At 56.3% G+C, this 18,506-nt stretch overlaps 6 protein-coding genes across 6 annotated transcripts; 3 read left to right on the top strand and 3 right to left on the bottom strand.

Moving 5' to 3' along the window:
- Positions 1-346: 346 nt before the first annotated feature.
- On the bottom strand, positions 347-1,119 carry CGGC5_v013521 (uncharacterized protein; the record flags this gene model as incomplete). The annotated part of the gene is made up of 4 exons (XM_032036271.1): positions 347-812; positions 865-879; positions 961-1,034; positions 1,105-1,119. The coding sequence occupies 4 exons, from the start codon at positions 1,117-1,119 to the stop codon at positions 347-349; spliced, it is 570 nt and encodes a 189-aa protein (XP_031884817.1).
- A 1,046-nt stretch (positions 1,120-2,165) lies between these two features.
- On the top strand, positions 2,166-3,179 carry MCR1 (NADH-cytochrome b5 reductase 2; the record flags this gene model as incomplete). Its single annotated transcript, XM_032036270.1, has 3 exons — positions 2,166-2,427; positions 2,483-2,560; positions 2,632-3,179. 3 exons carry the CDS (start codon positions 2,166-2,168, stop codon positions 3,177-3,179), a joined length of 888 nt encoding a protein of 295 aa, XP_031884816.1.
- Positions 2,816-3,427, bottom strand: CGGC5_v013519 (uncharacterized protein; the record flags this gene model as incomplete). The annotated part of the gene is made up of 2 exons (XM_066152935.1): positions 2,816-3,104; positions 3,285-3,427. The coding sequence occupies 2 exons, from the start codon at positions 3,425-3,427 to the stop codon at positions 2,816-2,818; spliced, it is 432 nt and encodes a 143-aa protein (XP_066007603.1).
- Positions 3,428-3,828: 401 nt separating this feature from the next.
- CGGC5_v013518 (uncharacterized protein) lies at positions 3,829-4,817 on the bottom strand (the record flags this gene model as incomplete). Its single annotated transcript, XM_032036268.2, has 3 exons — positions 3,829-3,917; positions 3,968-4,126; positions 4,196-4,817. 3 exons carry the CDS (start codon positions 4,815-4,817, stop codon positions 3,829-3,831), a joined length of 870 nt encoding a protein of 289 aa, XP_031884972.2.
- A 1,621-nt stretch (positions 4,818-6,438) lies between these two features.
- CGGC5_v013517 (UPF0507 protein) lies at positions 6,439-10,605 on the top strand (the record flags this gene model as incomplete). The annotated part of the gene is made up of 3 exons (XM_032036267.1): positions 6,439-6,775; positions 6,837-9,773; positions 9,821-10,605. 3 exons carry the CDS (start codon positions 6,439-6,441, stop codon positions 10,603-10,605), a joined length of 4,059 nt encoding a protein of 1,352 aa, XP_031884973.1.
- A 4,174-nt stretch (positions 10,606-14,779) lies between these two features.
- CGGC5_v013516 (uncharacterized protein) lies at positions 14,780-16,606 on the top strand (the record flags this gene model as incomplete). The annotated part of the gene is made up of 2 exons (XM_032036266.1): positions 14,780-14,787; positions 14,845-16,606. 2 exons carry the CDS (start codon positions 14,780-14,782, stop codon positions 16,604-16,606), a joined length of 1,770 nt encoding a protein of 589 aa, XP_031884962.1.
- Positions 16,607-18,506: the final 1,900 nt, after the last annotated feature.

Here is an 18,506-nt window from a genome sequence, read left to right as displayed (position 1 = left end):
GTCACAAGTTGCCAAACCCCCCACCTCTTTCCGAAGTTGGGGTACCGAAATGTCATGCGCGAAGAAAGTTCAGCGAGACTGGAGCTCAGCTCACAGGTTTGGACCCGCTGACTGAACGGGCGGAAGGGCTTTGGGGGAACCGATCGCAGGCAACAAGCTTTGGGGCGGAGCTATCTGAAGCTGTTTGAGCTGGAGCTGTGCCTTGGGAAGCTGGCAAGCTGTTTCAAGCTGTGAGCTGAGCTCCGGCTCGGTGATATCTTGCGTCAAGGCCGAGATCATTATCCCGATGCTAGTTGATAGTTGATCAATTCGATTGTGCCATGCAATCGGGCTATCATCGACCTGACTATGAATCCTCTCCATCGTCTTGATCTTCCCGCTCGCTCGAGTTCACCCTCTCGAGAATTCGTTGTCTTGAGTACGCCTCCACAAGTTCCGTCTCCCTCCGGTTGCGAATCTCGTCCAGCGCGGGCTGGGCCGTCAGCCACGCGGCGATGAGCATGCTCTTCATCTGCCAGTTTGAGCTGAACCGGCGGGCGGTGTACCACTCGACCCCCAGCCTGCCGAGCTCCGGTTTCCAGGGGAAGTTGGATACGAGATGAAGGCGCAGTATCGACGGGTACTTGTCCAGCTGGAGCAGCGCTTCCTGCGAAGCGGCGACGTACCATCTTGTGCTGCCGAGGACGAAGCCGAGGGAGGAGCCGACGATGAAGGGCAGCCCGGCGGTGCCCCAGATACTGGCGCCGACGAAGGACGCGGCGAGGCCGACGACGGCGGCGGTGGCTGTGCCTGCTAGCATGCTACGCAGCATGCTGTTGCCAATGGTCAATCATAGATTGAGATTATTGAGATGGAGGTCCTTACAAGAGACCTGGGCCACTACAACGAGTTAGATGTCATTGGAATGATACGGTAGCAGAGACGTGGACAAGGTGCGGCCCGAAGTGGGGTTTAACAAACTTGACATTGCCCCAGCCGCCCAATATCCTTAATAGATTAAAATGCGGCTGAGCATTCTGGCTATACTCCGTCATCTGGCACCATGTTGGCTCAGCTGTCCTATGCCTGGAGGCTTGGGGCTGCGGGTATCTGATGCGATCTTACAGCGTATTCCTGCATGGCGATAGATGCACCGAACACCGACGTGCAGGCTGTCCAACGTCGATGGAGGAAAGGTGACTAAAACCGTGATTCTGGTTGGTCAACGAGAGTGAGTTGTCGTCTGATTGATAACGATGTCCGGTGATGTTGGTTGTGCCGCTCCACCACCCCCCAACAAACTCAAACATCTGTCCGGCAATGTCTTGGCGAATCAGATGCGGCGGAGGCGTGTGCCGGTGGAATGCTGCCGGGAACAACGCCCATCATTGCCTCAGGCTACAGGAGGAATATGCCAGGCAGCAGCTTTCTCCCTTTCTCATCTCAGCTCAGTAAGGAAATACTGCGCTCGTAAGATTTGTATGTGGCCTAACACCCTTGACAGCAGAGGTGCCTTTGCTGTGCCGCAGACCAGCGTCGGCATGAACACGCTCATGTCACCACGTCCTCACACCTCGCGGGATCAGCGGGCGGTCCGCCGGCACGCTCCCCGTGGGATAAGAGCGCACACATCACTCATCTCGCTGTTTCGTTTCAAGAGTTCCAAAGAGTCCATCCGGTCTTTTGCGTTGGCAGTGGAAAATTGAGCACAGTGTGCCGCTGTCAATTGATGCATGCAGATGCAGGCTGCAGGTTGGAACGCGGTGCAGGTGCTGAATGATATACGCCCCATCAGGACAGCGAAAACGTCCGTTTAATATAATTGTCCTCGCTTTCGGCCTTTTGCAGTGATCAATATTGGTAACCTGGACTTTCAGCCCCTCATTAACCCGCAGAAACGTCGCCAATCGGAGCCTACAAGCACCGATCGGGTCCGGACATTTTGGGGATGACCGAGCTGCCCGGCTTACAGGGCCCCACAATCACCTCAGAATCCACACTGTCTCGGTCCCGGGCGTGCCCGACTCAGCTCAGCAGGCTGAGTAGTGACGTCGGTTTAAATGATTGACAGTCGTCTTTTAAAAGAGTCTCATCGTTGGAAACATTTACCAGACATCGTGTCTACAGGTAACGAACGACACACAGATCTCGGCATTAGATTCTCGGATTCATACAGCAAGCAAGTCATGGCATCAGTAACGGTACGGCGGTTCCGCCCCGCAACAATCGCGGCCACCGTCGCGGCAGGGGGCATTGGTCTGGGCATCTTCTCCAAGATGATGATCGGGAACGCAGCCGCGGATTCAGGGGCGCCGCCAAAGGTGTTTGGAGCTGGCCCGGCTTTTGTGTCGCTGCCGTTGGAGAGCTCTGAGCAGGTGAATCACAACACGAAGAAGCTGCGGTTCAAGCTGCCACAGAGGGATGCTGTAAGCGGGCTGTCATTAACATGTGAGTGTCAATCGCATCAAGGATGAATGAAATCATGCGACTAATGAGATCACAGCTGCCGTCTTGACAATGTCATGGCCAGAAGGAAGATGGTTCCCCGTCGCGAGACCATACACGCCCGTCCAACCACTAGGTAAGACCAAACCACCTCATCATACGACCCAACAAGATTGTTTCTTGCTCACACACCACCTCACCTCGCAGACGACGCCGGCTACCTCGAGCTCATGGTGAAGAAGTACCCCGACGGCAAGCAGAGCACGCACCTGCACTCCCTCGCGCCGGGCCAGAAGCTGCTCTTCGCGGCCGCGCTCAAGGGCCACCAGTGGAAGCCCAACAGCTACCCGCACGTCACGCTCATCGCCGGCGGCGCGGGCATCACGCCCATCTACCAGCTCGCGCAGGGCATCCTGCGCAACCCGCAGGACAAGACGGCCATCACGCTCGTCTTCGGCGTCAACTCGGACCAGGACGTGCTCCTGAAGAAGGAGTTTGAGGAGTTTGAGAGGGAGTTCCCCGGGCGCTTCAGGGCGGTGTATACGGTCAGCAACCCCGTGGCCGGGTCGCCGTACCGCAAGGGGTACGTGACGAAGCAGCTGCTGGAGGAGGTCGCGCCGGTGCCGAAGACGGCGGAGACCAAGGTGTTTGTGTGCGGGCCGCCGGCGATGGAGGCGGCGCTGGTTGGGAAGAGGACTGCGCCTGGGATTTTGCAGGAGCTTGGGTATCGCAAGGACCAGATTCATCAGTTCTAGGGACCCTGGCAGGGAATTTTCTTTTGTTCGTTCTATGCGAAGAACAAATACCGGCTGGATGGCGTTTTCGATCGCAGACGGCTATGCACAAAATAGACCACTTACACCAACGAATCGATGGCACTCTGCTGCGATTTTTCAGCGCTCGCTTCAGTGCACAATGCGGCAACTTCAGCGCCCTGGGCACTGGAAGCACCTCCAGTGCAGAGGTGTGCGCCACCATGGACGCCGGAACTGCCCGCGGTCATCAACACAGTAGACCCGCCTTGCTAGCTCAATCGGTAGAGCGTGAGACTCTTAATCTCAAGGTTGCGGGTTCGACCCCCGCGTGAGGCTCAAATCCTCACCGCGATTGACACAGAACAATTATACGGGTTTATCTTTTTGCTTTTCATTTTTGTACCTCTCGTTCGTGGGTTATACACGTCGCGTCACACCAAAGGTTGTTAGCATATATCGTTAAGTAAGAATCTTTCGTAATAAATGTCACCTTTAGGTTAAATGTTATAATTATATTCTATGATATATAACTTAACTTATAACATCACGTTCTTTCCCCGTGATGTTTTCGTTCCAGATACTCTAAAGCGTATATAATAGTTGCGGTTAATGTGAATAGTGTACTGATACGGGTGCAGAATATCACACATCACACATCCCATATTTCATCCTCATCAATATCAATGTAGTTGATCAGCGGTACAAACTTCGCCGGTGTCGCAGGTGACTGAGAAGAAACTGCGAGCATTTAGTCATCGAATGGTAGGGACTTGTGACGGAAGACTCACGAGAGAGTTTCATTGTTGAAGCAATGACAGAGTCCAGGGTTCTTGTGCACTGGTCGCTGTGGATATCTTGAATGATCTTCTCAAACTGATAGACCTCAGGGAGTCTCTCATGCGAGAAGGACTTGAGAGCCCCAAGGTCGTACCGTAACATCTCTTTGCCTGTGCTTATGTCAGTAGGGTCCATCACACTCCCTCACAATCTAAATCTTCCCCACGATGATAGCTTACCTGAGAAATTAGCCTTGAAAGCGTCAATGATCACCGAGTCATTACGACGCCGCCTGCGGAATGATAGTAGGGCAGCCATCATCGGCAGCGCCCACTCGTCCCCGAAGCAACCGATCGCAAGGCTCAATGCCGTGCGAACCTCGAGCCGGGTTGCAGAGGTTGTGACCGCGAAGCAATCTGTCCGCAGCTTGCAGACTCTCTTGGCCAGCTCTGGCTTCTCGTTCGGCTCTTGCATCTCAGGACACAGCTTGAAGAGCCCGTGGCATATGATATCCTGCAGTCTGGTAGAGGTCGAGTGGTCTTCTACGGACAGGGACCCTTGACACAGGTACTCTCCAAAGTTGTACGAAGTGCTCCGGCGGAGGTGTCGTATTTTGGAGAGATTGTACTCTCTTTGTGAATCCTTGCCTGTGTAGACATTCAAGAGAGCGGTATCCGGGATAAAAGCGCCTCGCGGAAGGCCAGAGGTATCCAGCACGAACACTTGGATATCTGAGAGGTTATCGGGGTTGGGCTTAATGTTGCGGTAGAGAGCGTATTGGAGTGCGAAGAGGAGCGAGCTGGACCAGGACATGAGGTTGTCGCTGTCGCGGGGCCAGTTACGGAGGTGGCAGTTGAGCATCTCTGCAGCTTCTCGGACTGGCATTGAGAATATGTCGGTAGTAGCACCGGTCTTACCCAGTGTTGCCGCTTTGGAGAGGACATGCTCGGCCGTGGTTTCGCCAGCGGTGCTCGGAGCATGGACTCGGAAGAGATATCGAGGGATGTCCTCGAGAGCTTGGGAAATCTCCGGGTGGTCATGTCGTGAAGGTGAGAATGGCAGACAGTTATGGCTTGCAGTTGCTTGGGTTGCAGTTGAAGAAGTCTCGCTTGCCGTTGTAGAGGTTGGCCCCTCAAGATCAGGAGAGGAAGCCATGTGGCCTACTTAGGCCCAGAGCTTTTGTGGAAAGCAGATGCTTGATTGAGCTGGAAGAGATGAAATGAGCTTGCGATAGACTGCAAGCTAGGCGTACGAAGTACGTGGGTATTTAGAATAGATTGATGCTAGTGGTATTGGAGATACGAGATGAATAGACCACACTGATTGCCAACGCACAATTGAGTAAGATGTAGAGGATGTATACTGCATATGAAGGAAACGAGTGTGCTCACTAATTATAAGAGGAAGAGTGACGAGAAAGCAGGCTGCGATCGCTTCTCCGTCATGTGTCTACAGCCTCTTTTGTGGACGGCCTCCTGCATGAGAGCAGCACCGATTCGTGTACCAAAAGGAGGCCCATCAGACAACCTCGCCAACAAATTGGGCAAATATTGAACGAATTGGCTGCTCAGCTCGGCTTGGCCACCAACGGAAAGAGACCTCGGTTGAGGGGTTCGTGAACAGGGGCGTCCTCGGGGAGAGGAGATTGGAGGCTTCAAAGGCGGCAATGTGGCTGGTGGCCCAAAATGGCAAGGCGGCTCGCTGGCTGCCTGTTCCGCCAACTGCCACTGCCTGTGATGTTCGTCCTGTGGAGTGGAGCAGATAAGATAAGGTTAAGGCCGGGCCAGGCAGGCGGCTCTCCAGTGTCCTGCTCGGATATCTTTTTCTCCGCATTCCGCCCAGGCTCCCGCTTTCACGGTCAGGGCAGCTGTCAAATCAGAAGGGCCATAGCCCCCGGAATAGTGGAGAAGGTGCTCCTGGGCAGCGAAGCTCTTCAGCGCCGAGACGGGGCCATTGGCGGCCAGCAGCAGCAGCCAGGTGTCCCCCTGGCAGCGACGTCCAGTGGGAGCGGGACCTGGATGAGGTCAGTGCCTGGCCCACATCAGCTTCCACACCTTCCATGCTGCTTCACTGCTGGCTATCTGTCCAGGGGAATCGCGATCACCAGCACCACCAGCCTGCATTCCCTAGCCTGCCTGCCTTCGTCATCACGAAACGACACTCAACACCACAGCGACACCGACTGCCTCCTTGTTTTCGACCACACACGACACCCGCGATCCTGCATCACATTGGCACCAACAGCCCTCTCCGCGCACCCGCACTACCGCCGACACAGTCACTTCCGACGTACCTCGCCTTGAACCTCCGCCGATCCGATCCTCCTGCTCAGCTTCGACCCCGGCACCTCCGTGCCTCCGACCCGCCGTCAACCCGATCGCCATCCGCTCTATCTCGTCCTCTTCCTCTCCTCCTCCCCTCTTGCAATCCTGGCTTCCCGGCCGGGTGAGCTGGTCGAGAACGTCCAGCGCCAGTCGAATGAATGCAACCCCTAAATCCATTCCTCGCTGCCTTCTTCCGAAGCTCCCTGCCGTCACAGTGCACGCCGGTCCATCACCACATCCTCCTGGTCCCGACCACCGATGTGCTCCTCACCTCGCGCGAGTCCGAGAGCGGCTCGACCTTTCACGAGGTCATCACCTCCGAGGAGTTCCTAGCTAGCCACGTCTTGCGCATACCCGCCTCCAACACCGCCGCTGCCGCCGGTGGCAAGGATGTTGCACAAAACCTACGGGAGCTGAGGGGGAAGGCGAAGCAGTACCAGACCATCAACGGCCGCACAGTCGTCATTAAGGATACGCATGTCTACAGTAATAAGGGTGCGCCCATCCTGCTGACCAGACAGCCCATCGAAGACATCAGCTGACGTGTGCGACATAGGCTTCAAGTCCCTTGCCCAGGCTCAACTGCTCAACGACGCGACGTGGTATCCCGACCTGCTCGAGCCCCGCCAATGGCTGATATACTACATCACCCGACCCCTCGTCGGAGTATGGGACGAGATCAAGATTGTGCCGGCCGTGCTGATCGAGGGCATCGCCAGAATACAGGCTCTTGAGAGGAGTCGATCGGCAGCTATGGAAGGCGAAGGCGCCATGCTGCCCCGCAAGAAGGACATCAAGAGTTTCCACGACCTGCTGAATCACTTTCCGATCATTGCGCGACAAATGCAACCCGGGTTGGAGAAGCTGTTCCGCGAGTTCACGACCGTCTTCGAGCGACCGCTGCCGCCGCCCCCCTCGGCGATGCGCATACCCGACCCCGAGCCCGAGGGGCCAATCGCGACCGCCATGAAAAATGCGCGCTCCAATAGCATGAACGCCGCCAGAAGACCCAACAGCATACCTAATGGGCTGCCAGTGGCGGAGAACTTCTACGCAGAGGACGATGAGGACGTTATGAGGGCTTCTCTCGAGACTGCGGTGACGGCGGCCATTGATCTGTTCCAAGGGGTCGACAAGCAACAACTTTCAATGCTTGGCGCGACGACGGATTTGACCGGACCTCGGGTTGAGAGGCTCATCGAACGATACGTCACTGAAAACGTACACCACCTCCTGTTCCCACGCCTCAGCGCAATGAAGCGGCCGTACGATCTCGAATTGGAGGCCAAGATTCGGCAGATGGAGTTCATCGACTTGTCGCAGCTGGGCATTGTCATTGAAGGCGGCTGGCGCGGGAAACACGAGCTGACGATACAACTCGGTCTTGCCGTGGAGGAGTTCAAAAAGATGGCTCTCGCCCTGAGCCCACAAGAGATGCTTGACCTGTTGTTGTCGACCATCAAGGCCGTCACCCATCTAACGGACCTCTCCCGGGCGCAAGCGGCTTCTTCATCAGAGAAGCCTACCCTAACCGTCAATGCTGACACTCTCGTGTCGTTACTCCTGTTTGTGGTTATCCGAGCTCAAGTCAGGCACTTGCATGCGCGTCTCATCTACATTCGCCAATTCATCTTCATCGACGACGTTGACAATGGCGAAATGGGGTACGCCCTGAGCACTTTCGAAGCCGTGTTGGCCTATCTCGCTCTCGATTCATCAGGTTTGAGAAGAGCCAGCAAGCGAAACAAGTCGCTTTGGGATGCCGTGTGCAACGGCACGATGGATGGAGTCAAACGGATCATGGAGCCGGACTCGAATGCGATTGTCGACGATGATATCTATGACTCGCCGGTATCAAGTCGCCGGCCGTCAGGCACGTGGAGCTACACGAATGGTTCTGCGTCCAGGCGATCTTCCACGGCGGCTACAGCATCCGATCGCTTCTCCTCTGGCTCCGGCCTGAGCCACGTATTCCCGTTCCAAGTCGAGGACAGCGATACAGACCTTGACTTCCCCTTGCCTCCCGCGCCCCGAAAAGTGAAGCGTGTAGCTATGGACACAAGAAGCATGTCCAGCGGATCCGAGATTTCTTACCACTCCAGAGCGACAAGCAATGGGACCATCGGCAGCGTGCTGGAAGGCGATATTTCTATTGATCGCTTGTCGCAGACACACAATTCGTTTGGCGAATCACTTCTGATGATGGCCGTGCAGAACGAGAGACCCGAGGTTCTAAAATACCTGCTGTCGCTAGACGAGTACTACCCGCCAAAGATGATTCTCGACGACATCAACAACGAAGATACGACACTGCTAAGCGCCGCTGTTCAACTAGGTCACGCGGAGATGATTAACACCCTCCTCAACTTTGTCATGGCGGCTGCGTCAAAAGAGCGCCTTAGGGAATACCTCGCGCAACAGGACATTTGGGGGCGCAGCTGCGCGCATTACTTGTTCCACGCGCCGTTCCTCATATCTCGCATAGGGAAATTAGTTCCCTGGCGGCAAAAAGACAAGAACGGCCAAACGCCACTTTTTGCGTTGTGTCGCTCCTATGACCATGTGCATTACCATGAAATGGTGGATGCCGGCCTTGACGCGGCCACGGAAGCCCAAGGTGACGGGCTTCCGCTCCACATTGACAACCATGTGGATGGCAAGGGGAATACGCTGCTTCACATTGTGAACGATCCCCATCTCGCAGCCAGGGCTCTTCAGCAATGCGATGTTGACGTCAATGCAACCAATGAAAAGAAGTTTACGCCGTTGATGGTCGCCAGCAAATATGGCCGGCTGGACATGGTGAGGACGTTGTATGTGGATGCACGAGTCGACGTTGCAGCCCGAGAGCTCCGAAGCCTGACGGCCGTCGAGCTGGCCAAAGACGACGACATTCGAAATAAGATTGACGACTTGGCACTGTTTAGCATGCCCCCTGCGGCGGATGCCCGTATCACCGGTGTCGTAAGGGCCTTTTTTGTTGAAGATGCGACCATTCGCTTGGTCCTCAAATCGGCCGCCCCCGCTGACCACATGAGCTACACTGTCACGACTAGCCGCCGCAACCTGTCCGATTTCGAGCATCTCGGCAATCTTCTCGCGCTTGAGAACCCGGCGTCGTGGATACCCGCCGTAGCCGGGGTGAGGTCGCCGTTCCAGATCCCGTCGAAGCCATCGAGAGCAGTCTTGCGGGACATCCAGACTAGGACCGACTGGTTCCTCAAGATCATGCTCCAGCACCCCACATTCGCTACGCACGAGATGCTGTGGGAGTTCTTCCTCGTACCCGATATCCAGCTGGGTATGATGGAGCAGAGAAGCAATCTGAAGGCGGAAACACGAGCTGAGAAGGTGCGGGAAGAGTACGAGCCTGTGAAGGATGTGCGGGAGGTCGAGCAGTTTGTCGACCACGCCAGAGAGATGGTGCGGAGCGTCAACTATTCCACCAAGAGCGTGGCCAGAAGAGTCAACGCCATCGGGATCGTTGCATCAGGTAAGCCTCGCCTCGTCAACTGAATGTTCACCAGCTAACGCTTCCAGACCTTCATGATGCAGCAGCTCTTCTGCACCGCGCCGTATCAACGCTGCCGTTCCTGCCACTGGCATACACCACCGCATTGGAATCATACGTACGCACCGTCACGCCGATGCAATCGAACCCTTACGCCATCTTCCACTCCACATTTCTCGCATCGCAATCGACGATCCAAGGCCTCCTGTCAGCGTTGGCGCGGCCACCGGCGCTCATCACACAAATCTCGACCGCCCGCAAGGCAGTGGAGCGAAACTATAACTCGCTCAACCGATCGACGCGGTGGCCACTGGGACTACTCGACGACACGCGACAGCGACTCAACGAGGAGCGCGAGGAGAAGGCGCGACAGTCACAGGAGCAAGTAGACGATCTCGGTCGAGAGCTCCGGTACCACCAGCAAGTAGTGGCCGGGGAACTTGCCGGATGGCAGGACCTGCACGAGAAGATGGGGCGACGGGCGATCAAGGAATTCGCCAAGGGAATGGTGATCCAAGAAAGACTCCGGCTCGACGGGATGATGAGGGCTCTGCGCCGGCTGAGGGAAGGCAAGGCGGAACTTGCGACAATGGCGGAGGTTGTTTCAGGGCAGTCGAGTATGAGTCAATCGACGCACGACGGCATGGGGATGGGAAGGATTGTGGATGCGGGCGAGGGAGCCAGCAGCGCGGGTGCAGCAGCAGCAGCAGCAGCAGCAGCAGCATCAGCCGGCACCAGCAATGGAGTTGGCAGCAGTAGCAGCAGGCTGGGAGCGGGCGACGAGGCGGTGGCGAATGCAGTAGCAGGATTTTAGCCTCGCCCCCGGTTCCATGTTCGGCTGTCTACTTTGGTATGGTCTGCGGGCTGCCTGGGATGATGTGCATACACGTCGGTCGTTGGAGCAAACCTCAACACCAAGAGCGACGCGTGGTATGGGAAATGCGACGCGTCTGGGGGCATCGGGTGGCTGTGACTGGTTGACGGGTGGAACGGATGACCACCTCGGGACTACGTTGCAGCAGCAGCAGAAGCAGCAGCAACACTTGGAGAAAGACACGGCCGGCGCTGGGTGTGTAGGTGTGTGTGGAATGAATGGGGCCACCTCACCTCACCTTGCATGAGACAAGACCACGCACTTCCCGAGTTTTCCCATCAAACACTCGAAACGAAACTTTTTTTTCTCTTGCGTCTCTCTCGATGTAGCAAGTAGACCACTTGTTCGATTCTGTCTTGTGCGTGTGTCCCCATTTTTTCTTTCCCTCTCTCCTTTATGATGGATACCCTTCTGGCGTCCTTGGCGTGGGTTTACACTAGACGGTGGGTTCGGCGGACGAGGGGTGCCCGTTTTCCTGGGACACACAGAATAGACGATGGATACTACAGACCACAAACGCAACCCAGAATTTTTTTTTCTCTTTGGAAAGTGTATCCGATGGGTGCCCTGAATTATTTCCACGTGTCTTGACTTACATGGTCCCTTGTTTGAAAATTTCTTTCATGGTGGTTGATGACTGTATGTCGGTGTGTGTTGGCCGCTGGGTCCCGGTTCATATGATTCAAGAACCCGAAGTGGACGGGGGTTAAGAGTTCGTGTAGGGCTTGACCGTATTGTCGATAGGAAGCCGGGCTTAAGTGCCATGGTGTCCTTTTCCGGCTTCTTCCTTTGGATACTCACCACGGTGAAGGCATGTTTGCTCGCAGGTGAGTTGATGAGGACCCAACCACCCCGATTTTTCCGGGCAGACCGGGCATGCTCCGAAGCGTTTTTTTTGGTGTAGGGCAGCACCGAACCCGAACTGCCGGGGGTGGGCGTGGCACTTTTTTTTTTCTTGCGAAGATCAGCCATGGGTAGAGGTAGTGTTCTTGGAAGCGACGTCTTCGTCCCCACTTGACGGCCAACGCTTCGTGACTCATTCTTCCTTGTCTAGCTATGCTAGCTAACTAGTTAGATGGCTACACTAATATGCAACGATTGCAAAAGTGGGCAAAAGGTCATCATGCATGTTCAGGAAGAGAGAAGAGAGGCCTGGGGGACCATTGGATCGAGAAACAAAAAGGCGGTCGTGAAACATCCCGGGAGGACGGCTGGGCCAATGGAGCGGTCGCGACACGGGTCTTGGGGTGGTGGTGCTTCCCGATTGGGCGGAGGGCGGATCTGCGGCGCGTCGAGATTGGGCGGCGCGTTGAGGGGGAGGGTTCTGATTGGCTGGAATGGATTTGACTTGGACGGGAAGGGGCACGGGCCACGGGAAGAGGTGGGGGTGCTGTGTGGTGGTACGTACCTGAGAGAAGCGAGAGAAGGAAACCGAGGATGAGGCGCTTGAAGATGGAAGTGAGAGGAGGGGGGGAGGGAGGTTAAGCGCCTTGTGCGGCTGTGCAACGGCCGGGGGGAGGATGGAGAGAGAGGCTGGTGGGGTTTGTGGTCAGTGGGAAAAGGTCAAGGTGCGCCCATCCCCCGTTGAATGGGACGACGATTGCCGAGATGATATGGGTGCGAGGTGCGAATCATCGGGCTGGGAAGGGATCTGGGAGACGATGCTTGCCGCCGCACTATATGAAGGCCGCGGATGATGATTCTTTTTAATTTTTTCAAGACAAGGCTTTTGTGGTTCAGCGTTGCAGAGGGCGGTTGTTTGGTGAGGCTTAGACATTGCGGAGGCGGGTGAGGTAGGCCTTCTGTGAGAGTGAGAGTGAGACTTGCGCGGCTATGTCGTCTTCCGATGACGAAGCGGATGCATTGAGGGGAACGAGGCAGGCGCACCTGATCGTCAGCTTCATCGTCGAGGGGCCGACTTCGGGGCCGTCTTTGGGGTCGGGTCGTGAAGGCTGAGGGTGTTACAGAGTAAGACGCCGGGCGGCTGGAAGGCTGCCTCTCTCTCTGTCTTTCAGATGATGGTGAGAGTGCTGACCGATGGACCTGCTGACTGTCGTGAGACCACCCCCGCTTAGCACTGTTCGTTCCACTATGCTCTGTTGTAAGCGCCGTCCGCCGTGGGACCACCACCGTCCACTTCCAGCCAGGGCCGCCGCCGAGGATCGGGTGTTGTGTAGCCGCCCGGGCGGTTAGCAAGCGGCTGTTTTAGATTGCGGGCAGGGAAAAGAAACAGCCGACGCCCACCCCGCTGCGCATAGATACTGTCTCGGAAGGAAATGCGACAGGCGCCTGGTAATCTTGGGAGCCGCCTGGTTTTTTCTTTCCCTCGTGTATTTTTTGTTAATTGTGGTGTGCCCTGGAATCAGTTGAGGGCGCGGGTGTCAGGTGAGGCGGGAGGAAATGAGGCGGGCGAGGACGGGAGAGAGGAAGCGTTGAAGGGGATGGGAGGAGGGCAGGACTGCGAGATGCGCTGGCAGACAGAGCACACACGGGACGGACAGGAAAGACGAGTTGGGAATGCCCTCGCGAGTGAGACGCGGGGGGTGCTGCGGCTGTTCCTCGACGCGACGGACGCTGAAGGGAGCGCAACCGCATCTGAGCGCATCGCATCGCATGTCACGGCGACGCATGACATCGCGTCGGATGACGGTCCACGGTCCACGGCTTACTACGAATACACGCATCGCTACCGCGTCTAGGTTCGTCCGTGTCGCCATTTGTTGACGTTGTGTTCGTCCAGTGTGCCACCCCTGTTTCTCGTCTGTGTGGGGGAAGCTAAGGCAGCTCCATCTTTTCTGATAGTGGAGAGAGAGAGACAGAAAGGCGCCAAGAGGTTGAGCAGAGAGCTAATGCACGGCCGGGCTAGTCGGTGCCATGTGTCTAAAAATGAGTCATAGCCGCTGTGCAGGGGGGGGCAGACGACGGAAGACGCTGTTGTGGACGGTGAGTGGTTGATGCCATACAGTGTCTTGATATTGCCGTTTAAACGGTCACTTTGCATTACATCAACACGATCAGAGACAGTGTAAACAGTGTCGAATGCAGAGCTCCGCCTCAACGGGGTCTCCACCTTCCCAACCAAGAAACCGCAGTGAGTGACCTCAAGCCAGGCCGTCTCGATGCCCTGATACGCGGCCGACGAACGTCTCTCTTTCTTCGACTGCAGCAGCCATGCAGATGATGGACTTTGCAGCCTCCCACCCCCGTGTTTCAGATTTTTTTGCTCTCTCAACGCCTTGGTGGGACCTTTCTTAGTGCAGAAGAGAAGCTGCAGTAGCTCCATCGTCCAGCAGACCGTCGTTCGCTCGTGGCTGATCTGCTCCCACACCCCATGTCATTCCCGTCGTCCCTTCTGATGCTACGCACGAGAAGAGGAAAATACACGACCCAATACGTATCTCTCAATTGCTGCCCTTTACGTCCCCCCGGTCGTCGTATGTCGGTAAGCACAAGACAGAGACGTAGTCGTCCAGGTCTCGGCCCACGATCCGTCCATGGGACCCCGGGAACACCAAGCCGGGCACTGCGCAGCCCACCCCCATCGCTGCGTTGTACCAGACCCATTCCCAGTCCCGTCGACCACCAGCACACGCCCTCGTCAAGGGTTCAGCAGGCCCAGCGGTGGCCGCGCGGGTCGTCAAAGTCGCGCACCGCATCGCCGTTCCCAGATCCATTGGGCTGCGAGCGAGCCTCACCCGCGAGGATAAAGATGCCCTCCCCTCCCCGCGCCTACTGTCCCCTTTCGTTGGCCCTTCTCTCTTCATCCTCATCCTCGTTCCATCTCCTCCTCCTCCATCTCTCCATTTTCTAAAACTCGTCTCCTATTATTGTTTGTTTATGCGACTGCTCTCAATCAATCAAATCTGTTGGAACTCAAGAAAAGGAAATCAAAATACACGTTAGATCTCGGATACTGTGGTCTTGTTGAACGCGGCCCCGGCTTTCTCAAAACCCCTGCTTCACGGCAAACCTGCTCTGCATTATTTTTTTGCTCGCCAAAAGAACAACATCTCAAAGACTCTGGAGCTGGCCTCCTCCCCTCTCACGAAACACTCCCCGATAATTCCATAATCGTGTCCCGTCGCAAAGACAAACAACTGAAGCCACATTCACAATGTCCTCGTATGCAACTCCCCCGCCCGCCTCGCTCACTTACACCCATCCTGACGCTCCCCCCAGTCTGGCAGCGGACAACATGTCCTTCGACTTCGTCTTCCCCTCGTGCGAACCCGCAACACCGCCAAGCTTCTCCTTCGACTCCTTCCCCTACGACCTCCCCTACCAGCAGCCCCAGCCGACAACGACAACAACACACTTTGCCGGTGGCCACGCCCGCTCCCGCTCAAACGGCTCCGTCTACTCCTACGTCTCCACCGCCGAGTCCACCCCGGACTCCGTGAGCACCCGCATGACGACCCCGTCCCGCGCGTCCCCGCCCATCCGGCAGCACGGGCCCCTGCTGCTCCCCAAGATCCGCTCCCAGGACCAGGCCATCGAGTCGCCCCCCGCCAAGCGCGCCAGGATATCCCCGAAGCCCCGCACCCCGGCTCCGGCCCCGCGCCGTAGCGTCGTCGCCGCCGCCGCCGCCGCCGCATTCCGCCCCACCCACGCCCGGAGCTACACCAACCCGGAGACCCTCACCTGGAACATGCCCTCCTCCTTCGTCAGCCAGCCCGAGGAGCCCTCCACCTCTTCCCTCCTCTGCTCCCCCGTCATCTTCGCCGACGACATGCACTCCCGCCGCGCCTCAACCTGCAGCCTGGACGCCCCCGCCCTCGAGAAGTACGGCTTCCCGACCTACCGCCAGATGCCCGCATACGTTCCCGCTGCTGCCGCCTCCCCGGCGCCGCAGCCCGCCGCCCTCCCCACCACAGAGGCCTACATGTTCCCCTCCTACACCGCCGCCCCGCGCGCGCCCTCCCCGCTGAGCATCGCCTCCACCCCGGACCCTACCCCCAGCACCACCCTCATGTCCTACCTCACCGGCCCCAACCCGGCCCCGTCCCTCGTCCGCACCATCTCCTTCCCCCTCCGCGACCCCAACACGAAGCACTTCTGGTGGGACGTCCGCCAGATCCGCCCCTGGACCGCCTTCAACCTCTCCACCGTGCTCTCCCTCCCCGGCGCCGCCTCCCTCCTCAACTGCCCCGTCCCCGCGCCCCTGCTTCCCCACCCGGCCCCCGCCGCCCGCCACCCCGAGACCGAGGCCGCCCTGCACGCCATCTACGCCTCGCACTACCTCCCCAAGCTCAACGCCGCGCTGGCCATCTCCTCCACACGCCCCATGCACCTCTCTTCTTCCTCTTCGTCAGGCAAGCAGACCTCAGAGCTGCTCTTCACCGCCTCCCCCGCCGGCGAACCCGCCTCCGCGGCCGCCATCTTCGGCGGCAAGCCCACCGCCCGCGTCGTCGGCCTCGTGCGCTCCTTCGACCGCTTCAACACCGGCATGCGCGTCGAGGGCGCCATCAAGCGCGTCGAGTACCTCCGCGGCCTCGCCGCGCTGCACCACGCCATGCGCGAGCACAGCTGCCGCTACGGCTTCATCCTCACCGAGATCGAGCTCGTGGTCGTCCGCAACGGCCCCGACGCCGTGCCCAACTTTGGCTTTTTGGAGGTCTCCTCCGTGCCGCTCGGCGCGTCTGCGAGTGACGAGGACGGGGATGTGCCGCTGACGGCGTGTCTGGCGCTGTGGGGCCTGTGCATGATGGCGGGCGATGATGCGCCGCAGGCGAGTGGGCTTGGTGTCGCGCACTGGAAGGCGGAGATTGGCGCCCCTGCGGAGGGGACGAGAAGGAAGGCGCTGCCGAGGGATGAGTGGATGCCGAAGCCGCAGTTGGCGGAGAAGAGGGAGGCCAAGAGGGCGAGAGGGTGGATTATGCCCGAGGACCCTGTTGGACGGAAGGAGCTTGGTAAGAGGGGTGTGCGCTACGGCGCTTGCTAACCTCGCCTGTGCGGTGGTTTTTTATATGTTTGTTTTTGTTATCATGGGTATTTGGCTGGTTCCAATGCCCTCTGTGTTTTATGATGATTGGATTATGGGTTTATGGGAAAAAGATAAAAAGGGTAATGACTTTTGGGTACATATGGGAATGATGATTACGATGTATGACTGGGAAGGGTATACTGTAGATACAAGCTTTTTAGGTACTTGTAATCACCAATCTTTTCGATGTTCAAATGTTGTTCTTTTAGCTGCCTTGTGATGCGCATGTAAGAGGTTGCATTCCCAAGAACTTCTCAAAATCAAGCTGACCAGTTCGAAAAGGCAGCATACATCACAGGCAGCCTATTTAAGCAAGACTGAGACCACGATGACTCTCACGACGAACAATCTAAAGACTCATGTCTTCCACGTCGACGTAAGCTCCAGCACGCATCTGTCTCGTTGTCGGTCACACCGCAATGCTGTGCGTATTTCGCATCCTACGCTATCTGGTTTCCTGTTCTTGTCGCACTTCTTGTCACTGTCCAGTATTTCTGGAGTCTGACCAGGAGAAATCCTCGCGCAATACGTTGGAGGTAGACAAATTTTGGCTTCTGCTGTCAGATTAGTCCTATGGCTGTTGCGCAACATCGAAATAATGTGTCTATCACTGTTGGCTGTCATACTAAAAGCGAAGACCACGTAATGTTCGATTCCCTGGTTCGGGTAAGAGAGGAAAGACACAAATCGACTTTAATAGTCGTAGGAAGGCACGATACACGGGGTCGCTTCTCGAGGGCATCGTCCCTCGACAACACTGTACGGCGGAGTAAGGCTGATGATGTATTGCAACCACCCGGAGAAAGACCATTATTTGTGTTTAAAAACGCAAGCCGGTCTTGGAGGTCATGGATTCGGGACAAATGGATATTTGATTCAGGTTCTTGTCAAAAGATCGGAGGCAAAGTTCGCTGGTAACAAATAAGTCTGCCAAAGCTTGAGCAAGGCACGGCTGGTTGCGGTACGTTCGGGTGACTGTGGCCATATGAATGAATAGTATTCCCTCGTTTTCCTTCGCCATAGTCTCTGAAGTATTCAATGTCGGCATTCTAGATGTGGATTTACATCGCGGTGTCGGATTCTGAATCTACCGAGAACGGAGGAGCCAAGAGATGGTCACCGGTGGTTCATTAGCAACTCCGAACCGTTCAAGTGAAAGGCGTCATTGTCCGCGTACTGTTGATGAGCTGAGGAAACATGTCAAAGTAAATTGGTTATTTATACTTCAGAATCCAAATCGTTTGGTGCCTTTCGAATGGCCTAAGAAGTTCTGATGGTCAGTACGTCTACTTCTAAGGAAGCTTGGCCGACTGTATCAGGCAACGAACCAGTATAAAGGTATGCTTTCCCCCCTTTTGCGAAGATGGGACAATCGCTTCGAACGTTCGCCTCTTATTGGAACAGCTTGTAAATAAAGTTGCGACAGGAGCTCGGGAAGTCTGTGCAGAAAAAATGCCATTTGTGCTACGGTGTGCTTATTTCTTCATCACCAAGACATGAGTGTTCGTCTTACGTTCTGCTTCCGGGGTATTCCGCCAAGGATACTTACCTTTCCATTAAATCGACACAGTTTGTAACACGCCTCATGCATAGTTCTCATCGACTCTTACGTATGGAAGGAAAGCTTCGCAAGTGTTGAAGCTTCTACTGAGGTTCCCGACCATCTTTCAATTGGTGGATTCCCACAGCCAGCAAGTCAGTTGTGTTAAAGTCGGATTTGACAGCTCGCTTCTAGGATCCATATGTAGGGTCACTTGCAGCAGCGTCTCTCTATGTAGAGAAAGAGGTGTAAAAGATGGTACGTGTTTTATTCCAAGCAAGTTTTGGCGGAATGGAAAGGGTGGTTGTGAGATCAATT

Source organism: Colletotrichum fructicola (genome assembly GCF_000319635.2).
Source record: "Colletotrichum fructicola Nara gc5 chromosome Unknown KSG_Nara_v1_contig08, whole genome shotgun sequence".
NCBI lineage: Eukaryota > Fungi > Ascomycota > Sordariomycetes > Glomerellales > Glomerellaceae > Colletotrichum > Colletotrichum fructicola.
Note: the sequence above shows the minus strand (reverse complement) of the source record. Positions and strands in the feature narration are given on the sequence as shown.